The sequence below is a fragment of the Bos indicus x Bos taurus genome, chromosome 26 (genome assembly GCF_003369695.1).
Source record: "Bos indicus x Bos taurus breed Angus x Brahman F1 hybrid chromosome 26, Bos_hybrid_MaternalHap_v2.0, whole genome shotgun sequence".
Taxonomy (NCBI): domain Eukaryota; kingdom Metazoa; phylum Chordata; class Mammalia; order Artiodactyla; family Bovidae; genus Bos; species Bos indicus x Bos taurus.
This window is the reverse complement of record NC_040101.1, coordinates 20,762,426-20,780,950: the sequence shown is the minus strand read 5'-3', so window position 1 is coordinate 20,780,950 and position 18,525 is coordinate 20,762,426. Positions and strand designations below refer to the sequence as shown.

The following is an 18,525-nucleotide window of genomic DNA, read 5'->3' as shown; positions in this document are numbered from 1 at the left end:
TATAACACTTTCTAAATGAATTAAACATTCACTCTGCATGTTTAGTTAGCATTTTCTTAAAAATTGAAGTAGAAGATAAAACTATTACTTTGAATAAGAAAGATTGTAAATTATTTAAAATTAGAAAGAGAAAAATGCTTTCTTAAGTGATACTTGTGGATATATATAGGTGATTGGAAGATGATCGAAGTGGTGAGAAGGGAGTGTGTAGGACAGGTGTAGGGTAAGAATATATATATTTATTTATTTATATATACACACACCTAGAAGGAACCTTTTTACCTTACAAGGTCTTCACCATTGGTATGGTCAGTTTATCAGAAAAGTCACTGAAAACATAAAATCTTAAATATGTATACTTATATGCATTTAATGTATAATATTTACATGTATTTATATATAAATATTTAAAGATAAGTGTATGCTTATGTACCAGTCTTTATTTTTAGACATTTTTTAAAGTGCATCTTTGGGTTCACAGCAAAATTGAGAGGAGGGTATTGAGATTTCCCATATACTGCCTACCCCCGACACCTGAATAGCCTTCTTTATCAGCATTCTTCACCAGAGTGTATACCAATCTTGATGTAGCACGCAAGGTATTTCTTATGAATATGAGTAGTGATTAGCATTCCAAGGGGACTTCCCTGTTATGAGCTGCACATGTAAATACAGTTCTCCTTAAAGTTGGATGAAAACAATTCAGGATTCAATATAAGATCATATATTGCATTTAGTTGTCATGTTTCTGTTATCTGCTTTAATCTGCATCAGCTCCTCAGTCTTTCCTTGACTTTGTGACTTGACATTTTGAATTACTGTTAGAAAATATGTGCATGTGTGCTCAGTCGTGTCCAACTCTGTGGCCCACCAGACTCCTCTGTTCATGGAATTTTTCAGGCAAGAATGCTGGAGTCAGTTGCCATTTCCCCCTCCAGAGGATCTTCCCCACCCAGGGATCGAACCGGTGTCTCCTGCCTTGATAGGCAGATTATTTATCACTGAGCCACCATTTCAGTTCAGTTCAGTCGCTCAGTCTTGTCTGACTCTTTGTGACCCTATGGAGTGCAGCACGCCAGCCCTCCCTGTCCATTACCAACTCCTCAAACTCATGTCCATTGAGTCGGTGATGCCATCCAACCATCTCATCTTCTGTTGTCCCCTTCTCCTCCCACCTTCAGTCGTTCCCAGCATTAGGGTCTTTTCAAATGAGTCAGTTCTATGCATCAGGTGGCCAAAGTGTTGGAGTTTCAGCTTCAGCATCAGTGCTTCCAATGAATATTCAGGACTGATTTCCTTTAGGATGGACTGGTTGGATCTCCTAGCTGTTCAAGGGACTCTCAAGAGTCTTCTCCAACACCACAGTTCAAAAGGCTCAATTCTTTAGCCCTTAGCTTTCTTTATAGTCCAACTCTCACATCCATACATGACCACTGGAAAAACCATAGCTTTGACTAGATGGACCTTTGTTAGCAAGGTAATGTCTCTGCTTTTTAATATGCTATCTAGATTGGTCATAACTTTTCTTCCAAGGAGCAAGTATCTTAATTTCATGGCTGCAGTCACCATCTGCAGTGATTTTGGAGCCCCCAAAAATAAAGTCAGCCACTGTTTCCCCATCTGTTTGCCATGAAGTGATGAGACCAGACGCCATGATCTTAGTCTTCTGAATGCTGAGTTTTAAGCCAACTTTTTCACTCTCCTCTTTATCACTTTCATCAAGAGGCTCTTTAGTTCCTCTTCGCTTTCTGTCATAAGGGTGGTGTCATCTGCATATCTGAGGTTATTGATATTTCTCCCAGCAATCTTGATTCCAGCTTATGCTTCATCCAATCCAGCATTTCTCATGATGTACTCTGCACGTAAGTTAAATAAGCAGGATAACAATATACAGCCTTGACGTACTCATTTCCCAATTTGGAACCAGTCTGTTGTTCCATGTCCAGTTCTAACTGTTGTTTCTTGACCTGCATAGAGATTTCTTAGGAGGCAGGTCAGGTGGTCTCGTATTCCCATCTCTCTAAGAATTTTCCAGTTTGTTGTGATCCATACAGTCAAAGGCTTTGGCATAGTCAATAAAGCAGAAATAGATGTTTTTCTGGAATTCTCTTGCTTTTTCAGTGATCCAGCGGATGTTGGCAATTTGATCTCTGGTTCCTCTGCCTTTTCTAAATCCAGCTTGAACATCTGGAAGTTCATGGTTCACATACTGTTGAAGCCTCGCTTGGAGAATTTTGAGCATTACTTTGCCAGCGTGTGAGATGAGTACAATTGTGTGGTAGTTTGAGCTTTCTTTGGCATTGCCTTTCTTTGGGATTGGAATGAAAACTGATGTTTTCCAGTCCTGTGGCCACTGCTGAGTTTTCCAAATTTGCTGGCATATCCAGTGCAGCACTTTCACAGCATCATCTTTTAGGATTTGAAATAGCTCAACTGGAATTCCATCACCTCCACTAGCTTTATTCATAGTGATGTTTCCTAAGGCCCACTTGGTTTGCACTCCAGGATGTCTAGCTCTAGGTGAGTGATCACACCATCGTGATTATCTGGGTTGTAAAGATCTTTATTGTATTGTTCTGTGTATTCTTGCCACCTCGTCTTAATATCTTTTGCTTCTGTTAGGTCCATACTGTTTCTGTCCTTTATTGTGCCCACTTTGCATGAAGTGTTCCCTTGGTATCTCTAATTTTCTTGACGAGATCTCTAGTCTTTCCCATTCTATTATTTTCCTCTGTTTCTTTGCATTGATCACTGAGGAAGGCTTTCTTCTCTCTCCTTGCTATTCTTTGGAACTCTGCATTCAGATGCTTATGTCTTTTCCTTTTCTTCTTTGCTTTCACTTCTTTTCTTTTCACAGCTATTTGTAAGGCCTCCTCAGACAGCCATTTTGCCTTTTTGCATTTCTTTTTCTTGGGGATGGTCTTGATCCCTGCCTCCTGTACATTGTCATGAACCTCCGTCCATAGTTCATCAGGCACTCTGTCTATCAGATCTAGTCCCTTAAATCTATTTCTCACTTCTACTGTATAATTGTAAGGGATTTGATTTGGGTCAGACCTGAATGGTCTAGTGGTTTTCCCTACTTTCTTCAATTTAGTCTGAATTTGGCAATAAGGAGTTCATGATCTGGCCACAGTTCCCAGTCTTGTTTTTGCTGACTGTATAGAGCTTCTCCATCTTTGGCTGCAAAGAATGTAATCTCATTTCTGTATTGACCATCTGGTGATGTCCATGTGTAGAGTCTTCTCTTGTATTGTTGGAAGAGGATGTTTGCTATGACCAGTGTGTTCTCTTGACAAAACTCTTATTAGCCTCTGCCCTGCTTCATTCTGTACTCCAAGGCCAAATTTGCCTGTTACTCCAGGTATTTCTTGACTTCCTACTTTTGCATTCTAGTCCCCTGTAATGAAAAGGACATCTTTTTTGGGTGTTAGTTCTAGAATGTCTTGAAGGTCTTCATAGAAACTTTCAGCTTTTTCAGCATTAGTGGTCGGGGCATAGACTTGGATTATCATGATACTGAATGGTTTGCCTTGGAAACGAAAAGAGATCATTCTGTTGTTTTTGAGATTGCATCCAAGTACTGCTTTTCAGACTTTTTTGTTGACTATGATGGCTACTCCATTTCTACTGAGCTACCTGAGAAGCCCATTATAAAGTACATATTATCTGTTACCATATGCACTTACATTTTATATATTAGAGGTTTTTGCCCATTTAGGGCTTCCCTGGTGGCTCAGAGTTTAAAACTTCTGCCTGCAATGCGGAAGACCTGGGTTTGATCCCTGGGTCGGGAAGATCCCCTGGAGAAGGAAATGGCAACCCACTCCAGTATTCTTGCCTGGAGAATCCCATGGACGGAGGAGCCTGGTGGGCTACAGTCCATGAGGTCGCAAAGAGTCGGACACGACTGAGCGACTTCACTTTCACTTGTTCTTTTAATCCAATTTTCAGTGACTAGTCTTTGAGTGTGTTCAAAACTAAATCAGTTTTTTAAAGGAACAACTTTTCCTTGTACTCATATCATCAGTTTATCTAATGTTTAATGTAATCAGTCACCTAAAAACAAAAACATAATAGGGAGCAAACAGAACCGATTCTGTAACCATAAACAGCTCAGCTGGTAGGACAAGTGACCAGGAGTAATAGACTACTGGCCAGTGTGCTTTGGACTTTGGTCAGGAATGGAAAACAGATTGATTGAGGTAGTCAGTTCTTTGGGAATTTGTTAGTATAGTTTTAGTTGAGATAGCTACATCCTGTCTTGAAATAAAAAGCATTTTTATCTTGAGTTCATGGAAATACCAACCTCAACAGATGCCCTTTTTGAAAAAGCTTGGTGCTAAAACAGGAGTTTGCAGTGAGAGGTTTTATTCATTCTTTTTCAAGTTTGAAATTATTTTTCAATATTTCAGTTGCATTTAAGTGTATCAAAATGACCACTTGTGAGGGTGAACTCTGTTCTTTATATTGGATAGAGATGATTTTACAGTGTTAAGTACATTGTGCAAAAGAGCCTTTTGCTTCTTAGTATGTTCCTAAATCTCTTGTATTCGTGTGTGTGTGTGTGTGTGTGTGTGTGTGTGTGTGTGTGTGTGTGTGTGTGTGTGTGTATAGAGGGGTCCATGTGAAAAGTATGCACTGCAGTGTTTTGAGAATTTTATTAATAAATTTTTTTCTTCTAAAATTCTAGAGTATATATTATAGAAGTAGTAAGGTCATTAATGAACAGATTAATTGTTTTGATACGTGTATGTGCTTGTTAAACCATCACCACAATTAAGATAAGCCTATTGATCACCCCAAAATGTTTCCCATATCCCTTGGTAATTCCTCCCTCTCTCCTTTCCTGGCCTCTTCCATCCTCTGGTAACAACTGACCTGCTTTCTGTTACTAGGGATTAGTTTGTATGAAATTAGATTTTAAATTTGATGTATTTTTATTTCCATAGAAACTGGATCAGGATCTTAATGAAGTCAAAGCTCGGGTTGAAGAACTGGACAGAAAATACTATGAAGTAAAAAATAAGAAAGATGAATTACAAAGTGAAAGAAAGTTAGTATAGACTAAAGTATGCCTTAATATTTTTGAGTAATGGTAGTTACTGGCTGTTAAATGGTCTTTAAATTATAAATTAACTATCTTCCCTCAAAATTGTATACTGTTAGCATATTGTCTTAATTTTAAAATTGAAGACAGTCTCTTTTTTATTGATTAGTTACTTGTGGAGAGAAGAGAATGCAGAACAGCAGGCACTTGCTGCTAAAAGAGAAGATCTTGAAAAGAAACAGCAACTCCTTAGAGCTGCAACAGGAAAGGTGGGTAGGTTCTTTCATTACCTCAGTTTGCATTGAGTCAGTTATCACTGCATAAGAATTTATTAGCTTTCAAGAGAAGAATGCAAATTAACTTGTCTTATAAATATGAAATACTGGATATCATTTAAGCACCCATGCTATTAAAAATAGCACTTTTGAGTTCTAGATGAAGGGTCCATTTTTAATGCTAATGTCATGGGACAGAATCCATAATACAAGGTGTTGCACGTAGTTGGCATATTTAAAAGGAGTTGACCTGTTGTTGGAGAAGGTGTTTAATCTGTGGTATATTTTTTATTTTTTTTAATTTTTATTGGAAAATAGTTGGTTTACAGAGTTGTATTAGTTTCAGGTATTCAGCAAAGTGAATCAGTTATACATATAAGTATATCCACTCTTTTTTTAGATTCTTTTTTCACATAGGGCATTACTGAGTATTGAGTAGAGTTCTTTGTGCTGTACAGTAGATTCTTACTGTTGTCTGTTTTATATGTAGTTGTGTATATGTCAATTCCAGTCTCCCAATTTGGTATATTTTTTTAATGTATAGAGTAATAGGGGCATTTTATATCAGCATGAGTGCCATTAGCAATATTTTACAATTTTTTGTTTCTGAACAGGCCATTTTAAATGGAATAGATAGCATAAATAAAGTGCTAGACCACTTCCGTCGAAAAGGAATAAACCAGCATGTTCAAAATGGCTATCATGGTATTGTGATGAATAACTTTGAATGTGAGCCTGCTTTCTACACATGTGTGGAAGTCACTGCTGGAAACAGGTGAGATTTGTTTTTTTGCTTGTGTTTTGAGTTTTTAAAGAAAAGAGGGAATAAGAATAACCTAAGAAACAACCTTTTGTAGTTTAAATATATCCTCTTTTATTTAATATTCCAATCCTCTTTTATTTAATATTCCACTTAAAGACATTGATGCTAAGTGTTTGTTCCTAGTTGTAGAAACTAGAACTTCTCCTTTTTGTACTTTTCTCTCCCTCCATTGTGTGTAGAGGGGTCCATGTGAAAAGTATACACTGCAGTGTTTTGAGAATTTTATTAATAAATTTTTTTCTTCTAAAATTCTAGAGTATATATTATAGCCCTCCCCATACAAATTGGATTGCACAGAAAAAAGTAACTTGTTTGCTTAAATGTTTAAAGCACTTTGGACCTATCTCATTCTCTTTACATGTAGGTTATTTTATCACATTGTTGATTCAGATGAAGTCAGCACGAAGATTTTGATGGAGTTTAATAAAATGAATCTTCCTGGAGAGGTTACTTTCCTGCCTCTTAACAAGTTAGATGTAAGGGATACTGCCTATCCTGAAACCAATGTGAGTTGATGTGTGTTAAAGTCTGTCTTTCAGTAAGTTTTTTTCTTGGTTTAGCACTATACACTGGTTCACATGGTCTGTGAGGAAAACATTCCTTTCTTACCGTAGAGGATAGTTAATGCTGGATGAGGAAAGGAAGGAAGACAGAGGTCACAGCCATGACATAAACCATTGCAAAATGTGCAAAGTGTTAAAATACATCAGTACAGGGTATTCTGAGAGTGTAACTCAAGGAGACAAAATTAAGATTTAATAATTGGAGAAGAATTCCCTGCGGAAGTATCATTTAAAGTAAATAAGATTTCTGAATATTCTTTTTTTAAAACAGCTTATAAATTAGATTAAAAATATCTAGCAAGATGATAGGCTCTGAAAGCATAATGTTGCTCTTGTTATTAGCTGGTATGCTTTTTAACAGATTAAAAATATTACCTAGACATCATCCTTGATAAAAATGTAATTGCTTTGAGGCATTTGGCTTCAGAATGTTGATGGTAGTAGCAGTTATTTCACTGTTTTTTAAGGTTAAAGCTAAAACCCAGGAGAATGAGCTACAGTTGAAGAGGAACAGTGAGAATCTTATGAGCTATTTAAGTAGTCTAGCCTTTTCTTTTAAATCTACAAACTCTCTGAAGTTTGAGGAGGAGAAATTGAATCCTAAATGTGATACGTGAGTGAAGCAAGTCACGAGAGAACGCATATAGTGTTGTTCCCTTTACAATACCTGAACAAAAGTAATCTTAGATGACAGAACTACAAGTGCAAGGAAGTGATTGCCACAAAATTATAAGAGTGGTCATCACCAGCAGGTAACCATTGGAGATAACCGCTATGATTAGAAGAGGGCTACACGCATGACTTCTGGGTTTTATAGCAGTGTTTTGTTTCTTGTCCTACATGGTGGTTATATTGGTGTTTGCTTTGTAATTATTAATTCAAGCTTAACATATTTATTCAGAGAAAGCAATGGCACCCCACTCCAGTACTCTTGCCTGGAAAATCCCATGGACGGAGGAGCCTGATAGGCTGCAGTCCATGGGGTCGCTAAGAGTTGGACACGACTGAGCAACTTCACTTTCACTTTTCACTTTCACACATTGGAGAAGGAAATGGCAACCCACTCCAGTGTTCTTGCCTGGAGAATCCCAGGGACGGGGGAGCCTGGTGGGCTGCCGTCTCTGGGGTCACACAAAGTCAGACACGACTGAAGTAACTTAGCAGCAGCAACAACATATTTATTGCTTTTTTCTGTATGTAGGATGTATTTCCTAATGTAAAAATTTGATTCTGCCAGTTGAGAGAGAAAAAAGGGAAAATAAATTTTATCTGAAAAAATATTTTTCTGAGTATCTAACTAAGGTTATATGTGTATTATTAGATGAAAATAAAATGAAAATATTTTGAGAATATACTACTAGTTTATATTTGTCCCTTCTGTGTGACAGATGCTACCCTAAATGTTTCACATTTATAACTCGCCTAATCTTAACAACTTTGTGAGGAAGGTACTGTTGTTACTGTAGCTCTATAGATGAGTATAGAAGTTAAGCAACTTGTCCAGAGCACACATCTGAGAAGCAGAACTGAGATTTGAACTTGAGCAGTCTGGCTCCAAAGCCACTGAGCTCTTTATCACCGTACTCTGAAAACCTCTATACTATTGAAAACCTGGATGACTTACATGAGTACAATTTCCAGGATATTTCAGTAGAATGATTTTTCTCACTTGTTCAGTATAAAAATCAACAGTTTTGAAATGTAAAGGCATTTTGTTTATTTGTATTTCAGAAAAATGTAATTTACAATTCTGCTAACACATTTTAATTGTGTTGTGATTTCTTTGCTTGCTAACAACATACTCGTTTTTAGGATGCTATTCCTATGATAAGTAAATTGAGGTACAATCCCAGATTTGACAAAGCTTTCAAACATGTATTTGGAAAAACACTTATTTGTCGTAGTATGGAAGTTTCAACCCAGTTGGCCCGTGCTTTCACTATGGACTGCATAACCTTGGAAGGTTCGTAATAGTATTATTAGCTTTGAACAAATAAATTCCTTTAAAAGTATTTGAAAATTCATGTCCAGTTACTTCTCATTTTTAAATCCTGTTGGTTTATTCAAGTCAGAATTTAAACAAGGTCAACACTTTATGTTTAATTGATGTCTCATAAGTATAATCATTTAATGCATAGTAGAATTAATTTCTTACTTAACCTTTTGGCACCATGGACTTGGTTTGGTGAAGCCTCTGGCACCTTTCTCAAAAATTTTTTAAATGTATTAAACAAAATACTTTGGATCACCAAAGAAACCAGTTGGCATGGTTATCACAGTATTTCTAGAAATATGACATAGTAATTTATTCTTTAAGATATTAAAAACGAGATTTAGCAGTGGACCTCCTGAATTTTATTTTGAGTGAAGGTTAAGAACCTCTGGTATATAGGTTCACTTGTCCTCATTTTCTTTTTTTTTTTCCCCTATATGTTTACAGGGGAGCATAAACAGTTTCAGTATAGCACAGTTCTCCAGTTTTCCTCCCACCCCCAGAAATTTACTTTTTCAAAGAAATTCTTGTGTTCTGTCTTCATTTTTTTTCATTCTTTTTTCTATTCTGTTTGCAGCAGTGATTTCCAGCATCCTGTCCTCCAGGTCACTTATCCATTCTTCTGCATCAGTTGTTCTGCTATTGATTCCTTCTAGTGTATTGTTCATCTCGTTTGTTCTTTAGTTCTTCTAGGTCTCTGATAAACATGTCTGCATCTTTTCAATCTTTGTTCTGTTTCTGAGATTCTGGATCATCTTGACTATCATTCTGAGTTCTTCTGGAAGATTGCCTCTCTCCACTTCATTTGGTGGTTTTTCTGGGATTTGTCTTGCCCCTTCATCTGGGACAAAACCCTCTGGTTTTTTCATCCTGGTTAACTTTCTCTGATGTAGTTTTCGTTTTAGCCACTGTGGGACTGTGGTTCTTGCTTCTTCTGTCTGCCCTCTCAAAAATCTTTTGTGTTGTGGATTTGTCTTACTGCTTCCTCTTTATTAGGTTAGGTTAAGCATTCTTGGCATGGGTGATGTGTACTTCTTACTGCGTGTCCCACTGTTAGTGGTCAGCTTTGACCTCTAGCAGATCTTGGTTGTAAAGGTACCTTTTCCCCTTTGTAAGTAATAAATGATATGGACACATGAATATCAGGTTCTCCCAAAAGTTTTTTGCCAAGGGCTGAGCATCCTTTGGTGACCCTTGCCTGACTTGATTAATACATTGAGGATTTCAAAATGATCATTCTAAAATTCCGTGATTGCTTCTATATTTATTAGCTGTCACTTTTCTGTAAAGAAAAGCCCCCTCCTTTTTTCCTTTTTATGTATTGCTGTGATTCATGGATTTTTTTTTATTATTCAATGTGTTCCAGATTGCCATTATTATTTTTGATTTTCATATTTCCAGTTATGGCCATTGGGAATTGCAAGCTAGGTTCTGTGTCTTGTTGACATGTTCCTGTTAGTCTTTAACACTTCTTTCCTTTCTGGCAAATGTTCAGGTTTACCTGGAAGGTATATTTTTTAAGTGCAAGTGTTCATATTGTAAAACAACATTTTTTCCGGGGTGGCTTAAACTCTTAACTTTTAAGTTCTTATTAAATAGGTAAAACCTTTAGATTAATCTAGGCGTTTGATTATGAATCAATTTATTGTTGAATAAAGATGTTGTTATACAGAATTACTAATTTTATTGTGTTTTATTAATAGGTGACCAAGTTAGTCATCGAGGTGCTTTGACTGGAGGCTATTATGATACAAGGAAGTCTAGACTTGAATTACAAAAAGACGTTAGAAAAGCGGAAGAAGAACTTGGTGAGCTTGAAGCAAAGCTCAATGAAAATCTGCGCAGAAATATTGAAAATATCTTTTTGTCTTATGTTGCTATAGAGAAAGACCTGTGTTTTGGTTGGAATATACAATCTTGAGTGTTAGATGTATTTTCACATACACAGTGGGGGGAAGTATCCCATGTGTTTTATTTTGACTTTTACTTAAGGCTTGTGTAGTATGTCCGTTTAACTTCCGAAAACAGGGAGAAAACTAAAAACCATTGTAATATCCTTTGCTTAACTGTTACATAGTTAATGGCAATGAGTGTATTTCTGAGAGAAAAGAACCTGAGGAACACAGAAATTTAAGATTGTAAAGGGAGCTGAGGAGGATTTGTCAGACAATTATAGGAAGAAAACCAGGATAGGGTTTCACTGGAAGAAGAGTGGGCAGTATCAGGAATGCCACATATTACATAGAAGTTAAATATATAAGGATTGAAAAATGTCTATTAGGGGTTATTATCTTGAGTTTAAGATTTAGTATTAGTGGAGGAAATGTCCATCAAAATGCAAGTCTTAGTAACCATGGTTCTTTCCGTTTTTTCAGATAAAAATGGTTTTCTGTGAAAAGTGACTAGTTCGGCTCAAAACTAAAACAGTTGTGCATGTCCATTTTCTTAAAATAACCATGGTATAAGGCAAAAGTGCTTTGTGTCTATACCTTGCATTATGTCACACAATATTAAATACAGGTAGTCAAGCAATGAAAATAATTATTTTTACTGCTTCATTAGGATATTTTTATTGAAACTGGCATTTTAAAAATTGTGAGTGTATAGCTTCTTTGTCATCAGTTGGAAGCAAGAGCACAGAGAAGAAGGTAAATAAACGTTTTAGCTTTGACTTTGCATACTTTGAAATCTGCCCAAATTTGGCAAGATTTGAGCACAGATCTTGCCTGGGAAAATACGTGAAGCCTCCTCTTTACATCTGACTGTCTTATATAGTGCTTTAAGCATAAGTTTATATAGTAAATACTTGCTGAATGAAAAAGATATATATTTTAAAATGTGTATCATTTAGCTTCCTTTAGGACTTTCCCATGGTTTTATTTATTTTATATAGCAGTTGGTAAAATTGTATGTTATTTTGAGAGAGAAGTGGGTTAAAATGTTTAAAGCTGCTTTTATGACTGAACAGACTTGACATAGGATTTAATTCTGTGTTGTTATGGTACTTAAATTTGGGGAAATAGCTTAATCTAGGGATAAAGAAAAGGAAGGGGATACAAGTTAGTAGACACTGAAGAGAATTTTCCTTAGCCTTGTATAGGGATTAATAATGAAATTGATCAGCTTATGAACCAAATGCAGCAAATAGAGACTCAGCAAAGGAAATTTAAAGCATCTCGAGATAGCATATTATCAGAAATGAAGATGTTAAAAGAGAAGAGGCAGCAGTCAGAGAAAACCTTTATGCCCAAGGTTCGTAAATATGCTTTTTAAAAATATATTTAATTATATAGATCTGGGGTAGACTATATATTGTGTAGGTTATATAGCATATACATTATGTTCCATTTTCATTTAGGCCCATACTTTGGGTATCTGCATGTATCTTTATCACACTTTTACTCATCAGTACTCAAGAGTCTACTTTTGTATGCCAAATTCATATTTTCCAACTTCATTAAGCCAGTAGGCATTTTGAGCCATGACATAAAAGTATTGTTTGATAGTCAGCCAGGTACCATTTGTGTCTGTAAATGCTATTTATGGATTTATTTGACTGCATTTTGCCCAAATTATATTAAAATGAGTTAGAAAGTGAATTGTTATTGCTATTACAAATGATAATATCCATTGGTCTCATAAACATGAGCAGTTTTGACACAAACTACTAATTTTGTACATTAATTACACTAAAACAACAAAGTTAAAAGTGTAGTGTATATACCCACAATTAGACCACCCTAACATTCTAGCAACTTCTTTCTGTTCTTATGAATATGCATAATGATTTTTATATAGGTTGACCATGGAATATGATATATTTATTCCACAGATCCTGCATAACATTGCATTGTAAACATTTTTCTTGTTGTTGCATAGTTCTAATTATCAAATGTAATGGGCATCTAATATTTGAGATAATATTATTTAAGCTCACTTTAATATCAAATATTGATGGTCTCCAGTTTTTCACTACTGTAAGTGTACACTGACTAATACCGTTACTAATAAATGGAAAATCTGTCATATAGCAACGTAGCTTACAAAGTTTGGAGGCAAGTTTGCATGCTATGGAGTCCACCAGAGAATCACTGAAAGCAGAACTGGGAACTGATTTGCTTTCTCAACTTAGTCTTGAAGATCAGAAGAGGGTAGATGCACTGAATGATGAAATTCGTCAACTTCAGCAGGCAAGTACAGTTGACAGAAAAAAATTTTGTTGGTAATCAACTGTTGTGAAAAGTGTCTTTCTTGCTAGTAAAAGAGTGTGAGATACTGAGAAAATATAAGATTAAGACTTCCAGTATCCATTAAAGTAAATGAGATTTTAGTAAGTTTTTCTAAACCTTATGATAAGGTTGTATAGGAAATCTTTATTTTCTTTCATCTTATTTAATGCCTGTTTGTCATTAGTAAAATCGAGCTTATTAGCTTTGCTATTTATTGATGTGACCACTTTTACATATTTAAAAATACTTTTGATTAAACATTTTAATAACATTTGATTCTTAAATATAGATGTAAATAATTAACACTAAATTCAAAAAGTGAAAAGCAGGAAAAGAAAGATATTTTTGGTAGTATGCCTTATAAAAAGAACCAGGCACAAAAATAGCCTTTCTGGATAGATGAGAGTAGATGAAGAAAATAAAGGTCTTTTAACTCCAGTACTTTGGCCACCTCATGCGAAGAGTTGACTCATTGGAAAAGACTCTGATGTTGGGAGGGATTGGGGGCAAGAGGAGAAGGGGACGACAGAGGATGAGATGGCTGGATGGCATCACCGACTCGATGGACATGAGTCTGAGTGAACTCCAGGAGTTGGTGATGGACAGGGAGGCCTGGGGTGCTGCGATTCATGGGGTCGCAAAGAGTCAGACACGACTGAGCGACTGATCTGATCTGAATGGAGACAACAACAGATTAACAGCATTCCTGTATGTGAAATGTGCATGCCTATGTAGACAAACAATTTTGTTTTTCTTTTTTCTTCTAGGAAAACAGACAACTACTGAATGAAAGAATTAAATTAGAAGGTATTATTACTCGAGTAGAGACTTACCTCAATGAGAATTTGAGAAAACGCTTGGACCAAGTAGAACAGGTACGTTCTCTTTTGATGGTTTCTTGATGAGCACAACCTTTTGAATATGCTTACGTGAGAGGCTCTGATTTAGAGTATGGACTCTGGGGACAGAAAGACTAGCAGTCTGACGACCTGCCCTGGCTTGGAGATCTCACACTGCCACCTAGTGTGCTGTGTTGGTCAAGTCATTTGATATTTCTAAGCTCCAGTTTCCTCTTGTGTAAAATAAGCACAGCAGTATGTTTTGTGTGATTATCTGGCATATTCTAGGTACTCAGTAAATATTAGTTACAAATATTTTCTCAGTAGTGGTCAGATGCTAAGAAATTTTTTAGTCATTAATCATTTTTTTCTTGCTTAATGGATACCTTAAGTATTTACAACTATTTGAAGTATGTTTTTTGGTTTCCTTAAGTGTTTATTCAAACATATCAACAGCTATATAAACATTGGCAGTCATAGCATTTTGAAACTAAGTTTATATTTTTATGGCTTAATGCTCCTGTGTTCCTTTTGTGTTATAGGAACTCAATGAACTGAGAGAGACAGAAGGGGGTACTGTTCTCACTGCTACAACCTCAGAACTTGAAGCCATCAATAAAAGGGTGAAAGATACCATGGCAAGATCAGAAGGTGAATGTTTATTTTGTAAAAATGTTTTTGATATCTAGTTAAATTTAGCTTATTCATTTTATAAGACTGTATTACAAAATGAAATACCCAAATAGGCAAAAGCATGTACCAGAAGTTTTTGTCGTAAACAGTTTCTAGTGAACAGAGTTTAGGGTGTTGATTATAGTCACCTTCATTTTATTGAAATGTTTGTGGCAGTTTTTAAGAGACCATACATTATTAGTTTCATTGACAAAAGCATGGAATAGCTGAATCAAGTTTGTTGACACTTAATTGCTGAGAAGAAAATTATTTTAGGTTTTTATAAACTGAATGGCTTGTATATACTCCCAATTTTATTCTGAATTCTTTCATAAATTTTCACAGGAAAATTTAAACCTATTTATTTTGATAGATTTGACCATTAAAATCTTTGGTCAGATAACACCTTAAACCTAGGTGTTATGGGGAATTCCCTGGCGATCCAGTGATTAGGACTCCTTGCTTTCATGCCAAGGATCTAGGTTCACTCTCTGGTCAGGGAACTAAGATCCTGCAAGCCGCATGGCTCAGCCAAAATACAAAAGTGTTATGGCCTAATTTGGTTTTCCCCCCATTTTAGATTTGGACAATTCCATCGATAAAACAGAAGCTGGAATTAAGGAGCTGCAGAAGAGTATGGAGCGCTGGAAAAATATGGAAAAAGAACACATGGATGCTATAAATCATGATACTAAAGAACTAGAAAAGATGACAAATCGACAAGGCATGCTGCTGAAGAAGAAAGAAGAGTGTATGAAGAAAATTCGAGAACTTGGATCACTTCCACAGGAAGCATTTGAAAAATACCAAACACTGAGCCTCAAACAGGTAAATCTAATTTGTTTTAAATATGAAATCTCATTACAAATTTTCCTACATGTGAGTTTATTTATGTTTTTTTCTCTTTATAGTTGTTTCGAAAACTTGAACAGTGCAACACAGAATTGAAGAAGTATAGCCATGTTAACAAAAAAGCTTTAGATCAGTTTGTAAATTTCTCGGAGCAGAAAGAAAAGTTAATAAAGCGACAAGAAGAGTTGGACAGGGGGTACAAATCAATCATGGAACTGATGAATGTACTTGAACTTCGAAAATATGAAGCTATTCAGTTAACTTTCAAACAGGTATGTTTCTGTTTGTAGTTAATACACAAGCTAAAAGTTTATCATTCAGTTTGTAAAGATTTAAAAGCTTTTTTTCCACTGATAATTGTTCTAATATTTACAGACATCCAGTATATATACAGCTATTCTTGTTCTTCTTGTTCTATTTTCAAGTTATTCTTGTTCTTAAGATTAAAAAATGAAAATATTTTTTATTCCTTTTAAATAATTTTTGTCTTTGTTTTAAAAAGTACATATCCATTTGACACCTATTTATATATTATTCATTTTAAGGTATCCAAAAACTTTAGTGAAGTATTCCAGAAGTTGGTGCCTGGTGGCAAAGCTACTTTGGTGATGAAGAAAGGAGATGTGGAAGGCAGTCAGTCTCAGGATGAAGGAGAAGGGAGTGGTGAAAGTGAGAGGGGCTCTGGATCACAAAGCAGTGTTCCATCAGTTGACCAGTTCACTGGAGTTGGAATTAGGGTAAAATAACTTTATATTCAATTTTCCTGAGAGCATTATCATAGTGGAATATTTTGCAAATCTTAAATTGGTACACTGTATGCAATTTAATTTTAAGTGATGATGGTGATTTTACCCCTTTGAAATAGTAACTCTAATTAAATATTTTCTTAGGTGTCATTTACAGGAAAACAAGGTGAAATGAGAGAAATGCAACAGCTTTCGGGTGGACAGAAATCCTTGGTAGCTCTTGCTCTGATTTTTGCCATTCAGAAATGTGACCCAGCTCCTTTTTACTTGTTTGATGAGATTGACCAGGCTCTGGATGCTCAGCACAGAAAGGCTGTGTCGGGTACAGTTTTGATTTCATAGTTTCATAGTAACTTACTAGAAATGATAGCTTGCCTCTTCTATCATATATTTCTTGCTGCCTGAGGTATCTGGGGAGACTAGACAGGGTATTATTCAATAAACAAAATAATTTCTCTTTATTAGACTACAAAGTTTAGTTCTATGAGAAACATGAAACAATTGGAAATCCAACTCCAGTTCAGCTTTTTATACAAATGTCTCTCTTTTTAAAACTTGTTTTTCATAAACAGATTTTATTCAGTGTTTAAATAATCTATACCTGATCTTTAGTAAGTTCAAAAGATCTTGGGGGAGTGGGTAGCAGGAAAAGGTTGTTTTTGGTTTTTCTGGATGAGAAAAATTTACTTTGATATTATTTCTAATCCTACATTTTCTAATCCAGTTAGAAAATGCTGCTTTTATATTCTGTAACTAAGATATCGGTGTTAAAGGTTTATCCCTAGCTTAAGAAATAAATGGATGCTTTCTATAGATGTATGCAAACAGGCAGTTTTAAATTTTAGGTAAGATTAAAGATCATTGCTTTTTAAATTTTTAGTTCTACTGAGAAAACGGTTTTATTACTCTTTCTTTTTACAGATATGATTATGGAGCTTGCTGTACATGCTCAATTCATTACAACTACTTTTAGGCCTGAACTGCTTGAGTCAGCTGACAAATTCTATGGTGTGAAGTTCAGAAATAAGGTAAAATTTTTTTACATGAAGTTTAAGTTCATATAGTATTTAATCCATTGTATCCATTCAGTTCTTTTTGTTGTTGTTACTTAAGTCATGAGAAAAAATTCAGAAACTTGTTGCTTATTGGATGAAGTCTTTGTGAAAAAAACCTTAAAATGTTTATGAAGCTTATCAGGGGGTTTTTTTTGGCATTCATTGCATAGTTTTATTTTCATTGGCATTAAGAGACATTATCCTCCTCCCTAGTCTATTTAGTGCTTATTTAATGCAGTCTTTAACATTTACATACATTGATTTATATTTGGTTAGACCACATGGCTCTTCAGGTGTTTTCAGCCTTAAAATTCTTTGAAATAGCAAAGTAATAAAAAACTGAACAAAAATGTGGTTCAGATATTTAGACATTAGTACTTATCTGTATCTTCAGAGCATTAAAATGCAAAATATTTTTTAAACTCATGTGTTGAACAAACTGGAGAAGGAAATGGCAACCCACTCCAGTGTTCTTGCCTGGAGAATCCCAGGGACGGGGGAGCCTGGTGGGCTGCCGTCTGTGGGGTCGCACAGAGTCGGACATGACTGAAGCAACTTAGCAGTTAACAAACAGCATTAAAATAAGGGTTTTATCAGTCAGTGTTTTAGAGTCAGTTGACTTGAAATATGAAATTTATAGGTAATTGGCTGTATTTTTAAAATATTACAGTATCCAGTGGGAACACTGGTAAGTTTCTTTACAATTTAACAGATTCTGTTTTTAATGTTTATTCTTCAGGTTAGTCATATTGATGTGATCACAGCAGAGATGGCCAAAGACTTTGTAGAAGATGATACCACTCATGGTTAATTGGAAAATACTGCCCATTGGTCTGGAAGATGTGTAAAGTAATATGATCCTTTTACCCAGGAACTGTAAATTTAAACTTAAATATCTGGTCATTATTAATAGTTTTCAGCTTAGAGTATACATAGTCCTTTTATATTTCTGTCATTGTATTTTATAACGTACTCTGTAATGTTACATTTCTATTCATAGTTTAAGGATTTTATTTCCCACACAACTTTTTGTAAAGTGTTCTGTTTTAAATCTTTTAAAATTTGCTAAATATTGTTTCCTAATTATTTTATCAAGTGTATTGCCTCTTTTTATAGCTTCAATTAAATAATTGGTTTTATGACTGTTTTATGTGGCTTTTTATTTATAGTTGTATGATTGGAAACAAATTTTTCTTAAATATTTGCTTTTTGTTTTGCTTGAGAAAAGGTCTGCCTTCACCTAAAAGAAGATTTTTAAAATATGGTTTAATATTCTGTTGAATTGCAATATGATTTCCAATCCTGGCTGCTTGTTTAAATCCATGGGAGGGAGCTTTTAAAAATGTAACACTGCTTGAGTCTTTCCCTAGACCACTTGAATCCAAATCTCTAAGGAATAGAGTCTTAGTCAGTGTTAATTCTAAAGTT

At 35.2% G+C, this 18,525-nt stretch overlaps 1 protein-coding gene across 1 annotated transcript in view; it reads left to right on the top strand.

Annotated features, from left to right (window-relative positions):
• Nucleotides 1-18,244, top strand: part of SMC3 (structural maintenance of chromosomes 3) — a 38,137-nt gene extending 19,893 nt beyond the window's left edge. The window contains exons 14-29 of the mRNA XM_027528497.1: nucleotides 4,953-5,056; nucleotides 5,220-5,319; nucleotides 5,940-6,100; nucleotides 6,513-6,654; nucleotides 8,524-8,674; nucleotides 10,408-10,560; nucleotides 11,805-11,956; nucleotides 12,736-12,894; nucleotides 13,701-13,808; nucleotides 14,315-14,423; nucleotides 15,025-15,272; nucleotides 15,356-15,568; nucleotides 15,842-16,033; nucleotides 16,187-16,364; nucleotides 16,964-17,070; nucleotides 17,837-18,244. Of these exons, the coding sequence (XP_027384298.1) occupies nucleotides 4,953-5,056; nucleotides 5,220-5,319; nucleotides 5,940-6,100; nucleotides 6,513-6,654; nucleotides 8,524-8,674; nucleotides 10,408-10,560; nucleotides 11,805-11,956; nucleotides 12,736-12,894; nucleotides 13,701-13,808; nucleotides 14,315-14,423; nucleotides 15,025-15,272; nucleotides 15,356-15,568; nucleotides 15,842-16,033; nucleotides 16,187-16,364; nucleotides 16,964-17,070; nucleotides 17,837-17,908 (2,349 nt within the window). The 3' untranslated portion in view covers nucleotides 17,909-18,244. The remainder of the gene's footprint in view (nucleotides 1-4,952; nucleotides 5,057-5,219; nucleotides 5,320-5,939; nucleotides 6,101-6,512; nucleotides 6,655-8,523; nucleotides 8,675-10,407; nucleotides 10,561-11,804; nucleotides 11,957-12,735; nucleotides 12,895-13,700; nucleotides 13,809-14,314; nucleotides 14,424-15,024; nucleotides 15,273-15,355; nucleotides 15,569-15,841; nucleotides 16,034-16,186; nucleotides 16,365-16,963; nucleotides 17,071-17,836) is intronic.
• Nucleotides 18,245-18,525: the final 281 nt, after the last annotated feature.